We start from the raw sequence: 20,887 nt of genomic DNA, 5'->3' as shown, positions 1-20,887 counted from the left end.
ACACACTCCAAGAAACAATGAGTCTATAATCTAATAAATACATCGTTGCATGACACTACATAGATGTTCCTACCCACTATGGAGGTAGTAACCAGTCTAGGGAAGTGTGAAGTTACTAGCTTATGTTCTTGCCCATTGTGACCAGCCTAAAAATGATATTTCCCAGATAGTCCCCAAGCACCATACCAACTCCCGCCTTTCCATTAAGTACCGATCCGTCCGTATTTAATTTCACCCGCCCTTGACATGGAGGTTGCCACGGGGTGCTAGCAATTGCAGTATTATCACAAGTGGATCGCACCATTGGAAAGCAGTGGTTGACCTCCATTTTGCCTTTGACGAAATCTGCATTAGGATCCAGCTTAATAGTGACGAGTGACTCAAGATAACTTGCCATGAACCTCGTTGAGACGCCAATGGGCGGAGCTGGTTTTGCGTGAACCACTTCGTTCCGTACGTACCACACTCTCCAGAGGACCATGAGCACACGGACCCGGGCATGAACATCTACATCACGCATGAGCTGAATGAACCAGTCGTCATGGTGTTTAATACTATTTAGTTCTGGCAGTTCTCAAATCTTAGACATGGCCTTCCATTGACGCTGGGCATTGTCACAGGCACATAAAACATGAAAAGAATCCTCTTCTTCTCTTCCGCAGACTGGGCATGTACTAAAAACCTTCAGAGGTCTCCGCTTTTTATTCAGCCAATTTGCTAGTGAATTTGTAGCAGCACGCCATGCAAAGGAGAGCACTTTGGGTGGTGCTGGACAAGACCAAATCAATTTCGAGATATCTCTTCGACCGTCCGGAGAGATGCTCGTAGATGAAATTAAGGAGCTATTAACCTCATCAGCAGCAAGCCAGTAGGCGCTGTGCACAAAAAAAAGACCACTAGGCCAGGCCAAAAAATCCTCTCCCAAATGAGGTGAAGGAGGAATCTTACAAATCTCATGTATGTCCATGGGCAAAAAAAACTGCTGTAACTTCACCATATCCCAGTGACCATTATGATCCAGCAAGTCAGATACCCATTTGAGCCGGCACCTTCCTCTGATTGAAACAAGCGAACCCAAGTTACCACAGACAAACCAACGGTCACGCCAGATTCGGACCTTCTGTCCATTAGCAATACGCCAGATTAGTCGTTTCTTTAAGAGCTCGAGCCCATAAGAGACTCCTTGCCAAGACTGAGAAGGATTCCCTGAGAACACCATGTCCTCCAACCATCCACTTGGGTAATACTTGGCTTTGAGCAGCCTTGCACAGAGGCTATATGGAAAGGCTAACAGGCGCCAGGTATATCTGGCCATGGGCTGGGTCGGGACGGGCTTAGGCCGGTCCTAGAAAAGCCCACGACAGAAAACTGAGGCACAGGCCCTCCCAAGCCCTACCATTGGGCTTACTTTTCAAGCCCAAGCCCAGCCCATCTAGTAAAAAGCCCTAAAAAGCCCTTGGGGCTTAGGGCCGTGGGTCGGGCCTCTTCCTTAAAATGCCAATATGCCAAGCCCAAGCCCGTCCAGGCCCTGCTGGTGGGCTCCAAACTTAGGCCCAAGCACGGCCCACAGGCAAGCCCATCAGGCCTAGGCCCTGGATTTTAGGGTCGGCCCTGGGTGGGCCGACAGGGCCGGGCCTGAGATGGCCAGGACTAGCGCCAGGCCTGTCACGCCAGTAGTGGCTGATTGAAAATCCAGAGATCCCTAAAACCGAGGCAGCCTTGTGATTTAGGACGGGTCATCTTGTGCCAAGCATACCAGTCAGTCTTTCTTTTACCCTTCTCCGCTCCCCAGTAATAGTTCCAAACCATACGATTCAGGTCATCGCAAACAGCAAGAGGAATCTTGAACACACTCATAATGAAGTTAGGAATTGATTGAGCAGCTGACTTAACTAAAACTTCTTTACTAGCCTATGTGGGATGTCCATCAAAAGCAAATAAGCGCTTACTCATCTTGACTTGCAAATTTTGAAGCTTACCCTTAGTTAGCCGCTCATCGGGGCCGGGTGGGTAAGCCTAGGTACTTCTCCTCAAAACCAGAAGTGGTGACACCCAAAAGATTTTTGATCGCTTCCCTGGTATCTTCCGGGCAGGAGGCCCCAAACAGAATGGATGATTTAGTGGGGTTTAATAGTTGACCAGTGGCATGCCCATAGTCTTGCAATAATTGCCTCACGTACTGAGCTTGCTGCACATTAGCTTTGAAGAATAAAAGCGTATCATCAGCGAACAGAAGATGAGAGATTCCTGGTGCTCTTCTGGTAATCTTTAGAGGGGACAAATCACCTGAGGCAATGACCTTATTGAATAGAGCAGAGAGACAATCAACAACAAAGAGAAACAAGTACGGGGACAAAGGGTCACCTTGCCGTAGCCCACGCGACGGTGCAAAAGAATCCAAGATGGCTCCAGTAAATTTCACGGAATATCTCATCAAGGTTACACATGACATAATCCAATCAACCCAAAGGTGAGCAAAGCCAAGCTTTTGCATCATTTGCTTAAGGTAGTTCCAATCAACCTTGTCATAAGCTTTAGAGAGATCTAGCTTGTAAGCACAAAAACTCTTTGTGGGGTCTTTCTCCTGCTTAATGTGATGAATACACTCAAAAGCAATCAATGAATTATCAGTGATCATCCGTCCCGGGATGAAAGCACTTTGAGTAGGAGAAATAATACCATCAAGCACCGGTCTCAGCCGGTTGACCATACATTTTGAGACCACCTTGTAAATTACATTGCACAAACTAATTGGACGGAAATATGTGATTTTGATCGGATGCTCTAACCATCGCTGCATACGCATGTCATTCGATATCCTTGACAACGGACCAACAAACGAGTATATGGTGTATGCTCTGCAAAACTCAAACTTGCGCATGTTTGACTTTCGAGTAATTGATGCATCTTATACGAACAAAGCAGCCCGCCATGTAGTTCATAATAGTACATAACAAAGATAATAGTGCATTTCAATACACTATAGCAGCAAGTCAATAAACTTTCATTTTCTTTGATAATCAATAAGTTAGCAAATACTCTCTTCCCACCTTGTTTTTCCTCCCATCTTTCATGTTTACACCGGTCTCTTCTACTTAAAAATAATGCAAAGTTTTGTCGTCCACTCCTCCTTCGTCCGACTTTATGTATGCCCCCCCTCCCTCCCCATTCTTTTTTTTCCTCCCAACTTTTTGTTTTATCACTGGCTTTTACTCCCTCCATCCCAAAATATAAGGTGCGCTTGACTTTGCACGGTCTTTGATACATGACTTTGATCATTAATATATACCAAAATACTTGGATTGAGCATGTATCAATAGTATCTTTGTATTTGTCTTGGAAAATATAATTCTATTTCATATGTCTTTATAATTATTTTATAGGCATACAATAAGTGAAAATTATAGTCAAAGTCTTGCGACGAAGATAAAAATAGTCAACACACGTCTTATATTTTAGGAAGGAGGGAATACTATATAGAAAGAACGTAAGGTTATGTCGTTCACTCCTTCGTGCAACCTTATGTCTGTTCCCCTCTCCTCTCTCTCTCTCTCTTCATTTTCTCCTCCCATCTTTTTGATTTTCGTCCTTTTCTTGAAAACCGCCTGAATTGTGTGTTACCTCACAAAAAAATACCAAACAAGTATTTACCCGATTAATGTATATTTTTACATAATAAAATTTATATGGGCAGGTAAATCATGGGCTAACCTACAAGAATATATGTATGTGTCAGTTGCAAATGCATGGGCGATTATATAGTACACTTAAAGAGGGTTATGGGTCGGACAACCGATCAAAGCGCACGATCGGCCGCCTCACGTGTCATCTGATTCAGAAGCACATAATCGTTCAATCATGGGGCTTAGTCATCATGTTCCCCTTTGCCGCTCCTCGTCCTCGTGTCGCCCGTCCCCCTCCTTGCGTAGTCTCATGGACCACGGTGTCGTCCTCGTCATTGCGCAGCCCCACCCCACCAACTCACCGTGGCATTGACACGTGCTCACAACACCTTGTCCTCATGCTCCCAGTACCGACGTCATCTTCCCTAGCAACACCCATGTCGTAGCATTGTCTCGCGTCGATTCCCGCGTTGGTGGCCATCTCTCCTTGCACAACACTGGCATCTCGTTGTAAGTGGCACTCGTATCGTAGCATCGATCCCCGTGAATTGCAGCATTGTGGCCACCACACCCAACATGGCGTCCCTAGACTTAGCAGCAACCGCGTCGTAGCACCGACCCCCATTGACGATTACAACACTAGTGGCCACTGCTCCCAACTTGGAGTCGAGACCATGCAACACGCATCGCGATGCCTCCCCCGCGTCCACAACAATGGTCCATGCCGATTGTAACACAATTAATTAGACGCCGCTCCTAACACGGGCCACGACCCTCGCAGATCAGAGCATCCCGGTCATCGTCCCAGCTTGCAGCATTGTTAGCCGGGCCTCCTAGCAACATGTGTCGGCACTCATAGAAGCCGTCAGTCTAGCTTGTAGTAGTCCGCGGGGTGTGGCAGTGTTGGTTGTAGCACGGACGTTGTGCGTGATGGCTAGCATACACACATTGTCTCTCCTTTAAGGGGATAATGCTGGGAGGAGGAAGGCACAAGGGGAAAGAGGGAGAGGGGCTTAGGCCACGCGCAATACTGTTGACTAAGGAGGTATTGGCGGCGGAAGCGCATTAGCTAATTGAGGAGCACAGGTGAGGAAGACTATGTTGGTTGGTAGGGAATTCACGAGGTTTGAGCGTTAGAGCAAGTATAATAAGCTTATGTAAGCAGGCTGTAAGGATTAAAATATTATTTTTCTGCTGACATGGAGGGGAGAGAAGAGGAGCCGGCTACAGAATAAGAGACAACTGCAGTACGTGCTCCTAGGCACTATGTGAGAGTGAAATGTGGGGCACGTATTAATGAAGTAGCACATCTTTGTATCTTACTATTATACTTGAAGGCTACAAGGTTAGCTATAGATGACATGACAATGTCATATAGCCATCAGCTGGCTGTACTATTAACCATCCTCTTAGAAAAGGGATAATGACACATGAGAACCATGTGCAGAGTCCACGAGGAGGATGAGTGTGCATGTGGTTGGGAGACGACTGACCAGAATGTGTAATCCATTGGCCGATCCAGAATGTTTTCCTTAAAAAAACTATGCTAAAAGAACTCAACTTGTTGAATTACTCCAACACTATTTTTTTGAAAAGGAGGATGACCCCGGCCTCTGCATCTAGGAGATGCATGTAGTAACTTTATTAATTATTCACAAAGATCTTACAAAATAATACATTAATATGTCTGAAGCCGCTATCTTGGCAATATCTATCGCTACTCATATCCATTAATGAAGGGATGCAAAAAATATGAGCAGAATACCCGGACCTCTTACCTAAGACTAACATCTAAAGCCGGAGGCCCCAACCAAGACACATACCAGGTCTGGGGCATAAACCGGTCCAATGCACTCTCATAGGTCGTCATTGCCGTCTTCCATCGATCCATCTTCAGAACAGATACTGACGCATCGATCTTGCCAGGCCTGCTATCGACGCCAGACAACACCTCCTTGGACCCGGGCAATAGGTTTATGACTGAACTGAAACTAGAGCAGGGAATAGCAGGATGATTGGGGGGAATAGAGCGAAATCCCCGTCAGAGGTATTCTGAAGGTGTAACCTAGGCAACGACAAAGGGGGCCCGATACTTCAACTAAAGGAGCGACCTGTTGGTTCACCAAACCCCGACCCAGTGTCACATGTTCTCCAGGTTTGAAGGGATCCAGTGCCCAACTACCGACTCCTCCCGGAATTGCGTTATCAGAAAGATTTAAAATTGGGAGAAGAATAATAGAAATAAAACACAAAATAAATAAAAATGGAGAAATAGAAAATAATAGAAAACATATATATAAGGAAACTTAATACAAAAGTGCAAATAGAAAGCGGTAAACCTGCTAGTGGAGAAGAGCCATTGAACAATATTTGCCATTTTTTATTTTAGAAATGAAAACTTTCCTTATCAAAGAGGGGCTAGGGGGCTGGAAGAGAAAACCTTGAATACTAAACGCTGGAAGAGAAGAACCTTAATACTAAACCAAGTTTCGGGAACTTCTTGGTGACTTGATTGGTTCCCTTCCCCCAATTTGCAAAGGATGGTTCCCGTGAAGGTGATCTCGATCACCATTCTATGATATTTCTGGATGCTTTTGAGAAGCTTTTCCTTTTACCTAATGCCGGCTACCAACAACTTACTTCATGCTATTACTAACACTTATGACTGAGCCGCACTTGCTTTCCAAAAGAAATTGAAACAATCATGCCTGAGACTAGCCAATAGAAGAAAGAGCCACAAGCAAGCCATAGCAGCATCCTGTTTCTTCGCTTTCTTGGGCGGGGCACCAAATTCATGTATCTTTACAAATTAACCAATTTCTTGACGCTAGGGTGGATCCTAAAGATATACTACTTCCTCATGAATTTATCTTGAATCGGGACCTTTTGGCTCAACTTTATCCTAGTTTTGCCGAAGGAGCAACCCCTTTTTTCACTTTAAATTGGTCCAAATACGCAGAATTTCTGACTTTTCACGGAGGACTAGATCCAGTAACCGGTGGTCTCTGGCTGATCGATATTGTGCACCATCATTTAGCTATTGCTATTCTTTTCCTAATCGTAGGTCATATGTATAGGACCAATTGGGGTATTGGCCATGGACTTAAAGATATTCTGGAGGCTCACAAGGGCCCATTTACAGGACAAGGCCATAAGGGTGTGTAGTTGGTTCTTTCTACTTCAGGCATGGTTCTCTCTAATTAGTGGAAGAGTGTACAACATAGGGATTGGTATCAGTCACACATTTAGGAAAGAAAGTGAAAGGGTAGGGCAAGAGCGGTTCGAAGGTCACGCTCCCTGTGGGTAATAGCAAGAGAGTGAAGAATGAAAGATCCTCAAAGAAGTCAGCAGTGAATGAGTCCGACTCGAGTTCGTGAGTCAAAGGCGTGGCAAGAGAGCGAGTTCGACTCGCGAACGATCCGCAAGTGAAGGACTGCAATTAGCAAACAGAGCACGACTACTACTAGATTCTAGTGTATTCTAGAGATGGTATAGTTGGTGACCAACCTACACTAATGTATGTGTGTCTGACGTCTACCATGCAACTTTCTTCTTATAGACTCTATTGGGCCTCCAAGCGTAGAGTTTTGTAGGATAACAGGAAATTTTCCTCAAGTGAATGACCTAAGATTTATCAATCTGTGGGTGGTATAGGATGAAGATGGACTCTCTTAAACAACCCTTCAATCAAATACAAGAAATCTATTGCGTCCCTAACACACCCAATACAATGATAAATTGTATAGGCGCACTAGTTCGGTGAAGAGATGGTGATACAAGTATAGTATGGATAGTAGATATATGTTTTTGTAATCTGAAATAATAAGAACAACAAGGTAGCGAGTGATAAACAGAACACCAACGATATTTCCATGCTTGGAAACAAGGCCTAGGGTTCATACTTTCACTACTGCATTCTCTCAACAGTGCTAACATAATTGAATCATATAACAATCCCTCAACGTGCAACAAAGAATCACTCCAAAGTTTCTATCGGAGAACATAGGACGTAAATGTGTATCAATCCATGTGCCTAGATTACCCCAATGTCACCACAGGAATCCGCAGTTGATTACACAAACATATATCAAGTGACTCAATATAATACCTCATTGTCACCATCACTAGTAGGGAAACCTTATACACAGAACTTTAGCAGTAGCGTGGGTCAAGAAAGCACGCTGGTGCTAAGTAGCAGTAGCGTGCCTCGACAAACCGCGCTACAGATAAAGTTCTAGCAGTAGCGCGCCTTGTTATAAACACGTTACTACTAAAATTTCCACGGCTTAGCCGATAGGCTACACATAGTAGTAGCGATCCATACTAAACCGCGCTACCACTACTTCCTTTGTAGCAGCGTGTTTTATTCTAAACTCGCTACTGCTAAAGGATATAAAATTAAATGGAAAGCAAATAGAAAGGTAATTGAAAATGAAAGAAATAAAATAAGGTGAAAGGAAAAAAATAAAATGTGAAGAAAAATAATTGAAAAGGGAAAAAAGAGTAAGGAGTAGTAGTAGCGTGTATACCAGAACGCGATGTAGCTAACATAGCAGTAGCGCGCTTTCTGGAACGCGCTACTGCTACTTCTGACTTAACCACCTGCAGGCTCAAAATTTTGCTAAGTCCTCCTCCCCCCTGTTCCCCTAATCCTCTGTTGCCTCCGCCCGAGCCTGCCCTCACCGCCGCCGCCCTCAACCTCATCGCCGCCGCCCGCCGCCGCTCTCGACCTCACCACCGCCACCCTCGACCTCACCGCCGCCGCCCGAGCCCGCCCAGCACCGCCGCCTCCGATCCCAAGCCCGCCCTCGCTGTCCCTACCTCTCCGTCACCGAGCACCTCCCCACCACCGTCTCATCCCTCTCTGTAAGCCCCCGACCCCTCCCCCACCCCTTTCTCTCTGCTTAGTTAGTACTAGATGTTGTTTAGTAGTAGTAGATGTTAATTTAGGGTTCATAGATTATGATTTTTAGTAGTAGTAGATGTTAATTAGTAGTAGTGATGGTACTAGTTAACTAGGGAAGTATGGTTAATAGTAGATGTTTTTTTACTATTGTATAATGTAGTTTATTTTTACTGTTTTTAGTAAGTGTTTAAAATAATTAGTAAGTAAATTAATAAACTAGTTGAACTAGTTTAGTTTTAGTTGAACTAGTTTAGTAAGTAAATTAATAAACTAGTTGGACTAGTTGAATTAATAGAACTAATGTATTTTTAGTAAGATAATTAATATAACTAGTTGAACTACTTTATTTTTAGAAAGAACTAGTTTCTTTTTCTATTTATAGTAAGTTTATATTTAGTAAGAACTAGTTGAATTAATAAAACTAGTTGAACATGTCATATTTGTTGTTATTTTTTAGTTTAAGCAATTATTCGAGATGTATTAGTGATAACTTATAGGATTTTTGCTTTTGCAGAAATCAAGGAGCCCCTCCATCATCCCCGCCATTGTCCCCGTCACCGACCCCCTCCGACCTCGAGGTGAGACCAGCCAAATATCCATGTATATCTTGTGTTGCTCAAATAGGATATGCGGTTGCCCAAGTGGCCGTTCATGTTCAGGTTACACCTCCGAGTGGCCTATGTTTTGCCGGAGTGTTGATTAATTTCTGTTCCAGCAAATTTCAGGCGTTCGATATGTCCTTTTTTAGCAAAGGTCATGCCGGATTTTTCCATGAATTCTGCCATGACTTGTGCTAGAATATGTAGGAAATATCGAGTGGCCTGGATTTTCTCGAAAAATAATGATCTAATTTAGGTTTTTTAGTACATATATTTAATTGTACAAGTTTAATCTTTGAATTATGAACGTGGGAAATGTCGTACTCGGACGACGACAGTCTCCCGGGGGAGTGCAGCTGGTGCTACGATGACCGAGGTCTGTGCGACAGGTTCCTTGAGCTGGACGAAGATCGGCGCTTCAGCATTAAGCTCGAGGAGACCTTCGATGTTGAAACGGTACGCAACAACGACAAGTGTTTTTTCGTAATTAAGCATGACTTCAACTATTTCAATGTCTAATTTTCATCTTTTACAATTCGACTAGCTTATCCCATGCCATGCAAGACGCTATGTCTTGGAGAGGATGGGTTTTGAAGACCATGAAAATTTTGAAACAAAGAAAATACACCTAAGGACCCATCATGATATGGATTTTGAAGTAAATCTGTATAATTCTTAGAGCGTAATCCATTTTGGTTGCCAAAATTGGGAAGCACTTTGCAAAATGTATGGTTTTTATGAGGGTATGATTGTCACCATGGATCTTGGTGATCCTGACATCGAGCAAGACAATATGGACATTTGGGTCCTTTTTGATACGCTTTCGATTCTACCGCAATGTGATTTTCTCAAACATAGTTATTAACTAATTTATATTGTTTATTTCAAAATAGTTGACAGCTTATTTCCATTGAAAGCTTATTTTGATTCTTTAAAGAATATGCGGGAGATGGTAGACAAAACCCACTACACTGATGGCTCTGAATTAACTTATAAGGAGAAAAGTCATCTGATCGCATTTTGTACTTATCTTGAGAATTACAATATCTATTATCGAACTCCTCCAAATTATGGTGAATACGTGCCACTAGTGCACGTGTTGAACCACGATAACGTCTATGGAGATACTCTGGTAATATTTTTTACTATTACGGCATCCGTGCATCTTTTGCATACTTTAAAACTAGTACATCATTGCTAACTACGAAGTTATTACTATGTTTTTCAACAGAAACTCACGATGGATTGTGTGCTTTATCTGATGTATCAGAATGGTCGCCTTGCAGTTCTAAACATACTGCCAGGTCAATCTTGGGAGCTCACCTGTGCATATCAGATTTCTAAAACCGGTGAACACATATGCTAATCAGAGAACGGAAAAAATGTTTGGACATTCGCAAGGAGGTTATTGGAAGCAACATTAAGCGAAAGGCAAGAATTAGAGACAGTATAATCATCATTCTCCATAATGCAGAGTCAGGGGCTATCTTGTTTTTTGCTATTTTACGTTAGAGAATGTAGTAGGTCCTAAGAGAATGTAGTAGGTCCTATGAGGTACAATATGTTTATTATGTGGTACAATGTGTTAGAGTTGATGATGAGGAGTACTTGTGATTACGACTAGTGACCAATTTACTATGTGATGTCTCATTGATGAAAACGATGATCTTGAGGAGGTGTTATATGACAATGATGTATTATGATGATAAGTTGTTAATGATATGATGATGATGATGATATTTATTATATCATTGGGTGAAAGAACAGTGGACTAGTTTCAAGTGGATGGAAATCCACTTGAAACTAGTCCACGGTTCTTTCACCCCGTGATGTAATAACTCATTATAATGTAAAAACAATCTCTAAATTCCTGTTGTATGAAAAGTTGTGTAAAGGTGTATGAATACAACATGAAATAAAAAAGAAATAAAATATGAAATAATAGTAGTAGCGCGGGCAGGGAGAAGCGCTACTACTAATTACCAGTAGCGCTCCTGTGGGGAAGCGCTACTACTATGTCGATTTGGCAGTAGCGTGTGTTGAGGCACGCTACTGCTAACCTTTAGCTATAGTGTCGTACCAGTAGCGCTCCTGCCCGCTCTACTGATAGGCCTAAAACCCTCGCTGTTGCTAGGCTTTTCCCTAGTAGTGCATGGGTATCAATATGCAAGACATACATCAAGTGTTCTCAAATCCAAAATATTCAATCCAACATAATAAAACCTTAAAGAACAAGACTCAAGTTATCACAACAAGATAGAGAGGGAAAACACCATATGATCCGAGTATATAAACGAAGCCAATGGTTACATCAAGACCGTGTCGGATTAAGAACACGAGAGAGAGAGAGAGAGAGAGAGAGAGAGAGATCAAACACATAGCTACTAGTACATACCCTCATCCTTGAGAGTGAACTACTCCCTCCTCATCATGGAGACCGTTGGGATGATGAAGATGGCCTCCGATGATCCCTTCCCCCTCCGACAGGGTGCCAGAAAATGGCTCCATATGGGATCGCTTCGGTGTAGAGGCTTGCAGCGGCAGAGTCAAAGTTCTAGGTTTATTTCTGGAGGTTTCCCTATTTATAAGAATTTTCAGAGTTAGAATCATGCAAAACGTAGTTATGGGGGGCCACAAGGTATCCCGGTGCGGTCACCCCCTGCCGGGTTGCCTTGTCACCTCCTCGTGGGTCTTATGATACTCCCGTGAAGTTTCAGGGGTCTCTTATGTTCCAAAAAAATCATCAAAAAGTTTTGTCATGTTTGGACTTCGTTTGGTTTGGATATTCTGGAAAACCAAAAACAAGCAGAAAACAACAACTGACATGGGGCATTAGGTTAATATGTTAGTCCATGAGAATCATATAAAAGTCATATAGAAGTGCGCCAAAACCATATAAAATTATTTTAAACATGATCTTAATACTTCATAAATTATAGATATGTTGGAGATGTATCAGCATCCCTGAGCTTAATTCCTGCTCGTCCTCGAGTAGGTAAATGATAAAAATAAATAATTTATGAAGTATGAATGCTAGCATAGTGCATAAGTTTGACCAATGATAATTTCAATCACTTTTCCTAGCATCATAACAACTCTTTCTCATAAAACTCATCATGATAAATTAGCAATCAATTCACATGTTATGGTTCAAACAATGTATTCTCTTGAAACTTAACAACCTGTGTTCTTAGTCACCAAAGAATTTCAATGCATCTTATTTTCAACAAAGTCTAAGTAAGAGCTCCACATACTCAATTATCATATAGTCTTCTATGATTGCTAATACTCAAATAATAATTTTAGAACAAATAGCATCCATCAAACACAAGGAAGATAGGGGCTTAATGTCTCGTCTTCCAACTTATTTATCATAGAGATAATTGTCAACAATAATAATTCATGATCAAATATATTTGAATGGCTATATGTGCCTAGATCTTTCCCCACCACATGATGCTTGGCAACTAGAGAATAGGTTGGAACAAGAAACTGGCTCAACAAAAATAAAAGTAACTGAAAATAAAAGATAAGCCCTTCACAGAGGGAAGCATGGAATTGCAGAGGTGCCAGAGCTCATTGTTTAAAACAGAGATGAATACATTTTCACTGGTGTGCCTTTCCTGTCAATTTCACGACTAAGGTATTCAATATCTTTCATGCTAAACACATTATTGGCGGTTCCCATGTAGAAATGGAAAGTTTAACTCCACCTCAACCATTCAATCAGAAGTCATGGCTAGCCGAATTCACGGGTGCCCTCCAAACTTTTAACTTTTCAGGGGGAGCTTTTGTTTTATTATATTTTTTATTTTTCATTGACAGGAATGGGCATCCCAATTACCACCCTCTCTCGTACAAGGACAAGTGAATAAATGCCCATCATGAGAATGTCCCACTTAGCATGACAGATACGGACCACCCCGTCGCCCCATGAGCGGTACAGGCACACACAACAGATGTTTATTTGAAGCTTTTAGAGATGGCACATGCAAATTTACTTGGAACAACAGGGTAATACCATATATACGTTGATATGGTGGACACTCATGGAAAAAACTTGGCTCAAAGATTTGGATGCACAAGCAGTATTCCCGCTTAGTATAGAATTTTGGCTAGCAAAAGATTCTAAACAAGCACCACATGTTGGAGGATCCATAATAATATAATTTCGATGCAAATATACCCAACCATAACTCATTACATTGTCTTCCTTGTCCAACTTCAACTAATTTGCTCAAGTTATAAAATAATTAATAGGTATTCACAATCATAAAAGTTGTCCAAGGTAATATATTTGTATGTGAAGTTTATCTTCCATATACTAATCATTTTTACTTTCTAAACCTAATGTGAAACTACTACTAAGCATATGGAACATATATAATCTGAGTTTATGACATTCGGTTCATTCAACAATTTACTCTTAGGATATAAGTGAAGCACAAGAGTGAATGATAAACTACTCCAAAAAGATATAAGTGAAGATCAAATGAGTCGTTAAATAATTAAGTAGCTATGTGAGGACTCTCTATCTCTCTCATTTAAAAGTTTACAGATCTAAGTATTTTATTCAAATAGCAAACTAATAAAAAAGACGCTCGAAGCAAAACACATATCATGTGACAAATACAAATATAGCTCCAAGTGAGGTTACCGATAATGTTGAAGACAAAAGAGGGGAAGCCGTCCGGGGCATCCCCAAGCTTAGACGCTTGATTCATCATTGAATATAACCTTGGGGTGCCTAGGGCATCCCCAATCTTATGGTCTTGCACTCGTTATTCTCCTCATATCGATATATATCTCACCACAAACTTGAAAACTTCAATCACACAAAACATAATGGAATTGTGTGAGATGCGTTAGCATAATAAAACAAATCATTCACTTGGGTACTATAAGAAATATCTCAACTAGTGACCTTCTGTCAGTGACCCTGGAAGAATTGGTCATAGATCTATGACCATCTGAGACCAATTGGTCAAAAGCTGTTTGGGGGGCTCCAAACCCTAAACCATTGCAACCATTTTGGTCAGAAAGGTCGTAATTTCCTTACACGAAATGGTCATAAAGCAAACAGCGCTAATCCGCTGCCTTATTTCTAGTTGTTAACGACCAATATAGATGGTCATAGCCTTGTAAATTGTGGTGGGTTGCGATGACTAGGCGCCATCTCATCAGTTTTTCCTATGTGTCATGTCCATGTGTCGATTTTTGCCCTAGGTTGTGAAGCAACCTATATTTCTGTTATTCCAAAAATTCCCAAAAAATTCTCATAAATTGTTTGGATCATATCTTCATCAAATATGTCAAAAACCTTCCTTGCCTAGTTCAAAAATAATTCAACAATATTCGTTTTCCTATTCTGTTCGGAGCAGCACTTTGTGAAGGAAGTACCACTTTGGCATGTCCAAATAGTATCCATTTTCTACAGTGCTTTCCTATGCCCAAATAACCATCCTACACCAAATGCCAGCTCAATCCATTCATTATTTTGAGCCCAGCTTCAACATTCGTATTTATGTCCAGTGTGGTACTTTGCAAAGCAAGTACCACCTAAGCTCCTCCTTTTAAGCTAAAAATTTGTGAAGATGATCTTCTTAGTAACTGATCATCCTTAGCCAAAACTCATGCCCATTAGCCATGTACATTTCCCGTACCGCTAATCAAACACTTGGCTGCTAATTCATGTTTGAGCATCGATCAGTCTCCTCGTGAGAATCTTATGTTGTAATTTTCTTCCTAGCACCTACCTGGGGAGTGCCCAACCCACTAGACATGCCTAGGCCGCCCAGAACACATGGCAACGCCACGGTCACGAGGTGACCACGCGGCGGGCATGCGAGTTCATGCGGTGACCAATGCCAGAATAAATAGCAATCTATGAGGCAGCCGCAATTCAAATTTGACCCGCTTCCAACTAAATCGGTGGAAATTTGTCTTTTTCACGAGAGGTGGATCAAAACTTTTTACACCCAACCATTTTGTCAATTGTGCATTAAATATGTCCTAGTATTTTATAAAATTGATTTGGCCCAATTTTGCAACAATTATTTGGGAGGTCCTTCACAAAAAACCTCCTTTTGGGCACTCGAAAAATGGAAAATGGTTTTTTCGTCCAAAGAAAATGAAAACTTCCTTAGGCAATATTGTTTGCCATTCCAAGATGCACCCTTGTGCAAAATACAAGATCATTTGAACAAACTATGACATGAATGTGGCCATAGGATTGATCATCTGGCTTGAAAGCCATGAATCTTCACGCATGATAGCTCATTTCTGAGAACACTTTTTAAAATAATTGCCTTATTGCAAGTTTATTATTTTTCCTGGTAACTTGGTCATATATAATGACACAATACGAAGGTTTTCCAATTTTTTGTTTTTTTTGAATTTTTTATGTCCGTTTCAAAATGCGGTCAAAACGGCGAGAATGACCGTTCCTAGCTAGTCGTTGAATCTTGGAAAACTGTTGGTGTTTCTCTAATTAAATAGATACTTATGTACCTAGAAATGATTTTTAAAAAAAATAAAGAGCAAACTACAAGGCAGCTACAGTTCAAATTTGACCCACTTCTAGCTGAATCGACAGAAATTTGTCTTTTTGATGAGAGGTGGATCAAATTTTTTTACACCCAACCATTTGGTCAATTGTGCATTAAATATGGCCTAGTATTTTATAGAAATGATTTGGTACAATTTTGCAACAATTTTTTGGGAGGTCCTTCACAAAAAAACCTCCTTTTGGGCACTCGAAAAATGGAGAATGGTTTTTTCGTCCAAAGAAAATGAAAACTTCCTTAGGCAACACTGTTTGCCATTCCAATATGCACCCTTGTGCACAATATGAGATCATTTTAACAAACTATGCCATGAATTTGGCCATATGATTGATCATTTGGCTTGAAAGCCATGAATCTTCACGCATGATAGCTCATTTCTGAGAACACTTTTTTAAAAGAATTGCCGTATTACAAGTTTATTATTTTTCCTGGTAGCTTGGTCATATATAATGACACAATGAGAAGGTTTTCCAATTTTTTGATTTTTTTGAATTTTTTATGCCCGTTTCAAAATGCGGTCAAAACGGCGGGAATGGCCGTTCCTAGCTACTGGTTGAATCTTCGAAAACTGTTGGTGTTTCTCTTATTAAATAGATACTTATGTACCTAGAAATAATTTTTAGAAAAAATATAGAGAAAACTATGAGGCAGCTACAGTTCAAATTTTACCCGCTTCCTACTGAATCGGCGGAAGTTTGTCTTTTTCACCAGAGGTGGATCAAAACTTTTGACACCCAACCATTTGGTCAATTGTGCATTAAACATGGCCTAGTATTTTATAAATTTGATTTGGTCCAATTTTGCAACAATTATTTCATATGTTCTTCACAAAAAAACCTCATTTTGGGCACTCGAAAAATGGAAAATGATTTTTTCGTCCAAAGAAAATAGAAAATTTCTTAGGCAACATTGTTTTCCATTCCAATATGTACCCTTGTGCACAATATGAGATCATTTGAACAAACTATGCCATGAATGTGGCCATAAGATTGATCATTTGGCTTGAAAGCCGTGAATCTTCACGCGTGATAGCTCATTTCTGAGAACACTTTTTAAAAATAATTGTCGTATTACAAGTTTATTATTCTTCCTGGAAACTTGGTCATATATAGTGACACAATGTGAAAGTTTCCCAATTTTTTTATTTTTTTGAATTTTTTATGCCCGTTTCAAAATGCGGTCAAAACGGCGGGCATGACTGTTCCTAGCTAGTGGTTGAATATTGGAGTTTTTTTGGTGTTTCTCTGATTAAATAGATACTTTTTTACCTATAAATGATTTTTGGAAAAAATAAAGAGCAAATTATGAGGTAGCTGCAGTTCAAATTTGACCCGTTTTCTACTAAATCAGCGAAAATTTGTCTTTTTCACCAGAGGTGGCTCAAAACTTTTGACACCCAACCATTTGATCAATTGTGCATTAAATATGGCCTAGTATCTTAGAAAAATGATTTGGTCCAATTTTGCAACAATTATTTCATAAGTTCTTCACAAAAAACCTCATTTCGGGCACTCGAAAAATGATTAAAAATAGCTAGAAAGATCAAAAATGCATACAAATTGGTGATCACCCATAAAATCTGGTCTAACTTGAGTGAAAATTTGCGAGTTCCCTTTTGCAAAATATTTTTGATAGCTGCTTTACAAAACCCTCTATTTTTATTACAAGGAAACTATTTTAAATCATAGATTTTCTCAGACAATCAGGACTCTTCCGACGGATCACCCCTACCGTAGCTGATCTGAACTGTCCGTTGTAGCCGATCTAAACCATTCACCTCTCAACAGCCCAATCCAAACCCTAGCAGCCCACGGCCGCCTCTCTCTCCCCCTCTCCCTGAGAACAGACCCGCCACCGCCTCTCTCTCCCCTTCTCCCTGATCCAGATCGACGACGATGTCTCTCTCACCCACCGGCAAACCTCGCCCCTACCCACCCACCGGCAAACCTCGCTCCCGGGCTCCACTAGCGCTCTCACCCACCCATCGGCGCTCTCAAAATCTGCTTCGCACTTCATCCCGATCCAGATCTAACCCAAGCGTCCCATCCTCCGCCGCCTCCCCGTCCTTCGTTGCCGGAGTTCCCTCCACCGCCGCAGCCATGACGTCACGACCGTGCGCCACCCGCCTCCGGAGCCCTCCACCCGCTCGCGCCCCTGCTCCCTCTCCGCCTACGGGGCCGCGCCCCTCGCGCTGCTCCCCGATGACATGGGCGGGCGCGCGGGCCTCGACCCGCGGGGCTTGGCCAAGTGGCGGGCGAGCGATGGCGTCGTGAGGGGGCCGGAGGAGGCCAGGGCGTTCCCCTGCATGCCGCGGCGCCGCCATGTCCCCCCCGCCTCCTCCCCCGGCACCCATCACCATGGTAAGCATCCCCAGCCGAGTCCGCTCTCCCCGTTGGTTGCCCCGGTCATAGAACCGCCTAATATGACCTCCCTTGTCTCACTCCGCAGATCATCTCCAAGAAGAACCGCCGCGAGATCTACAAGTACCTCTTCCAGGGTGAGCTCCTCCCCTCTCCCCGCCCATTTTATGCACCGCGCCGGCCGTGGCTAGAATTCAGATGCCATCTCGTTAGTCTTCTTCTGTAGGATTCGATCCATGTGTTGTATAGGGTATTAACCATGTTGCCCCGTCAGTGTTCTTGGCACCCATTGACCGCAGCGAGTTCGCTCTTATGCGTGGTTGCTGCAAGGTTCGAGCATAGACAGTTTGGACACCACTAACATCCTAACTGTAGAATCTTATTCATGTCAAGCTGCAATCTGGAAGAATTCTACTGACTATTACAGTAGTCTGAGCATCTTAACTGAATTCCTTGGTGCTAATTTCAACTTTTGATGTGTAGAAGAATGCCACTCCTTTGGACGGACTGAATGATTTTACTGATGAATCTATTGTGATGCGTGTGCAGAGGGAGTCTTGTACGCCAAGAAGGACTACAACCTGGCCAAGCACCCCCAGGTCGATGCCTTGAACCTCGAGGTCATCAAGCTCATGCAGAGCTTCAAGTCCAAGGAGTACATCAGGGAGACCTTCTCGTGGCAGCACTACTACTGGTACCTGACCAACGACGGCATTGAGTTCCTCCGCACCTTCCTCAACCTGCCGTCTGAGATCATGCCCAACACCCTTAAGAAGTCTGCCAAGCCCTCGTTCCGCCCCTTCGGCTCTGACCCACCGGGTGACCGCCCCAGGTGAGCTAAATATGTCCATCATTCTGTCTGTCTGTTTTGAGCATAAGGGTTGCTGTTGCTGTTGAGAATATAGCCTCCTTGATCATCTAGCTATGCTCTAGATTTTTAGTTCGACAAGTACCAAACAAACAACCTGACTGTCGGCTTCGCTTAGTAGGATTTGTAGGTAACCGCAACACACACACACACACCCACACTGACGCTGTATTGCTATTGCATAATGTGCTTTTGCAACTGTGTGCAATGAGTTTACGGGTCTCCTTTGACTGCAGAAACTGAATATCATTCCCTCTGTTAATAAATAAGTGATGTGGTTTTAGTTCACTTATTTATGACCGGAGGTAATACTTTGTAGAATCATTGTTCAGCCTCTTTGTTTATGTGGGGTTCTTATTCATTTGATTTCGTCTTCCTGGCAAGCATCTTTCGTACGTTGAACAGCAATACGGCAATTGTGCACATCTTGTCTGGTTGTCTGAAGGAATGGGGAAGTGTTGCGTGCAGGTGCAGGAGAATAAGCCACGGGTGAGGAAGACTAAGGAGGAGCGGATGGAGATGGTCGAGTCCTTCGTCGACACTTACTGCCCCCATATCTTTCCCCTCTCACCTTAGTTATAGTTTTGAATTTTGTGTGTGTAGGCACATATAGTCTAACTAACATGCTCATTCTTCTGATTGTTGGTGGTTTGTTTTGCAACCATTTGTAGAAAGTTTGCATTACAAGCCTACTTCTCTAGCGCAAAGTTTCTTAAAATCATGATGAAACCTATATGTTCTATGATTTTGATGTTTTTTTGCGGCGTGATCTAGACTATGATTTTACCCACTGTTCTTATTTTTGCAATTTGGTCTATATGATTGGAATGCAATGTTGAGAAAGTGTGTCTTCCTCTTGAGCATCGTTTTGAGCAAATGTTTTATATAGAAGTTGCTGTCGTGGGTTCAATTTGTTCCGATTTGGCTGGGTATGAGTCCCCTTGTTGCAAGGTGAAGACTTGTCTCTCCCTTTGTTTGTTTCGCTCTGGCCACCGTCAAGTGTTTAATTTGAGAATACGCGATGAGAATATGTCATGTATTTCATTAGACAAATAATATTGCCTGTATTTGCATGCTTCCAGGAATGTGTCAAATACTTGTTATGTACATGTAGTGGCACGAGAGTCAAGATTTACTAGTGCTTGCCTCCTTGTGTTATCTGGATGCATTGCTTAATCTACTTTTCTTGTTATATACGTAAGCTCCAAGCCTGATGTGCTAACATGGATAACAATGAACCATCATGTGAAGGGCTAAAATGATCTCAGTGGGACAGAACATTAGTTGGTTATCTTATAGCTCAAATGCATTAACAGTGAATAATTTCTATTTTTGATAGTAAACATTGGGTGACATGGCAAACAAAATTTCCTGCAGCATACTGATTGTTAAATCACTAAACATCTTATATGAAGCAACACTTATCTTACAGACATCTAATATGCAATTCTAATAATATGTGAAATACTGATTTTATTTTTTTAGTTGTGTATGTCATTTGTGCATCGATTCCTTTTCCGATGTACCAGCTCCCTAATCATGTTTTTGTCTTTCGGGTTGGTATGTTAGGAGAACCTAGGCGTGCTATGTGGGGAAGCAAAGCAGCAGCTCACAACTTCGGCTTGCAACTCTAGATGAAGGCATCGCGACGACGCATCATGCTACTCCCTTGGAAGGTTGGCTCCTGGACTGTCGGGGATATACCCCGCGTTATGACCCGGCCGGACTTTGCGCTTCACCGATGACCCGCCGGAGGACATGCGACTCACGGGTCTGGTGTCTCACTAGTCAGACGACTCACGAGCCTGACGACTCACGGATGACCCCAACGGCGGGTCAGATAGAAGACTAGGCCCAAGGCCCAGAAGGCCGGCTCATGTTATGGTGGGCCGGCTTAGGAGGAAAGCGTAAGGAATATTCCCTTACAAAGGAAGCAAGACTAGGACTCCACTTGTAATTGAGTAA

General features: G+C 42.2%; 1 protein-coding gene across 1 annotated transcript; it reads left to right on the top strand.

The window, feature by feature from the left end:
* Nucleotides 1-18,031: 18,031 nt before the first annotated feature.
* On the top strand, nucleotides 18,032-18,890 carry LOC123095019 (40S ribosomal protein S10-1-like). Its single transcript, XM_044516856.1, has 3 exons — nucleotides 18,032-18,054; nucleotides 18,143-18,191; nucleotides 18,604-18,890. The coding sequence occupies exons 1-3, from the start codon at nucleotides 18,052-18,054 to the stop codon at nucleotides 18,888-18,890; spliced, it is 339 nt and encodes a 112-aa protein (XP_044372791.1). The 5' UTR covers nucleotides 18,032-18,051.
* The last annotated feature ends 1,997 nt before the right edge of the window (nucleotides 18,891-20,887 follow it).

Source organism: Triticum aestivum, chromosome 1B (genome assembly GCF_018294505.1).
Source record: "Triticum aestivum cultivar Chinese Spring chromosome 1B, IWGSC CS RefSeq v2.1, whole genome shotgun sequence".
NCBI lineage: Eukaryota > Viridiplantae > Streptophyta > Magnoliopsida > Poales > Poaceae > Triticum > Triticum aestivum.
The sequence above is the reverse complement of the archived record's forward strand: the minus strand, read 5'-3'. Positions and strand labels throughout refer to the sequence as shown.

Coding starts and splice junctions, on each gene's coding strand:
- LOC123095019 (XM_044516856.1), top strand. Junction 18,192..18,603: donor CTACAAGTACCTCTTCCAGG/GTGAGCTCCTCC, acceptor ATGCGTGTGCAG/AGGGAGTCTTGTACGCCAAG.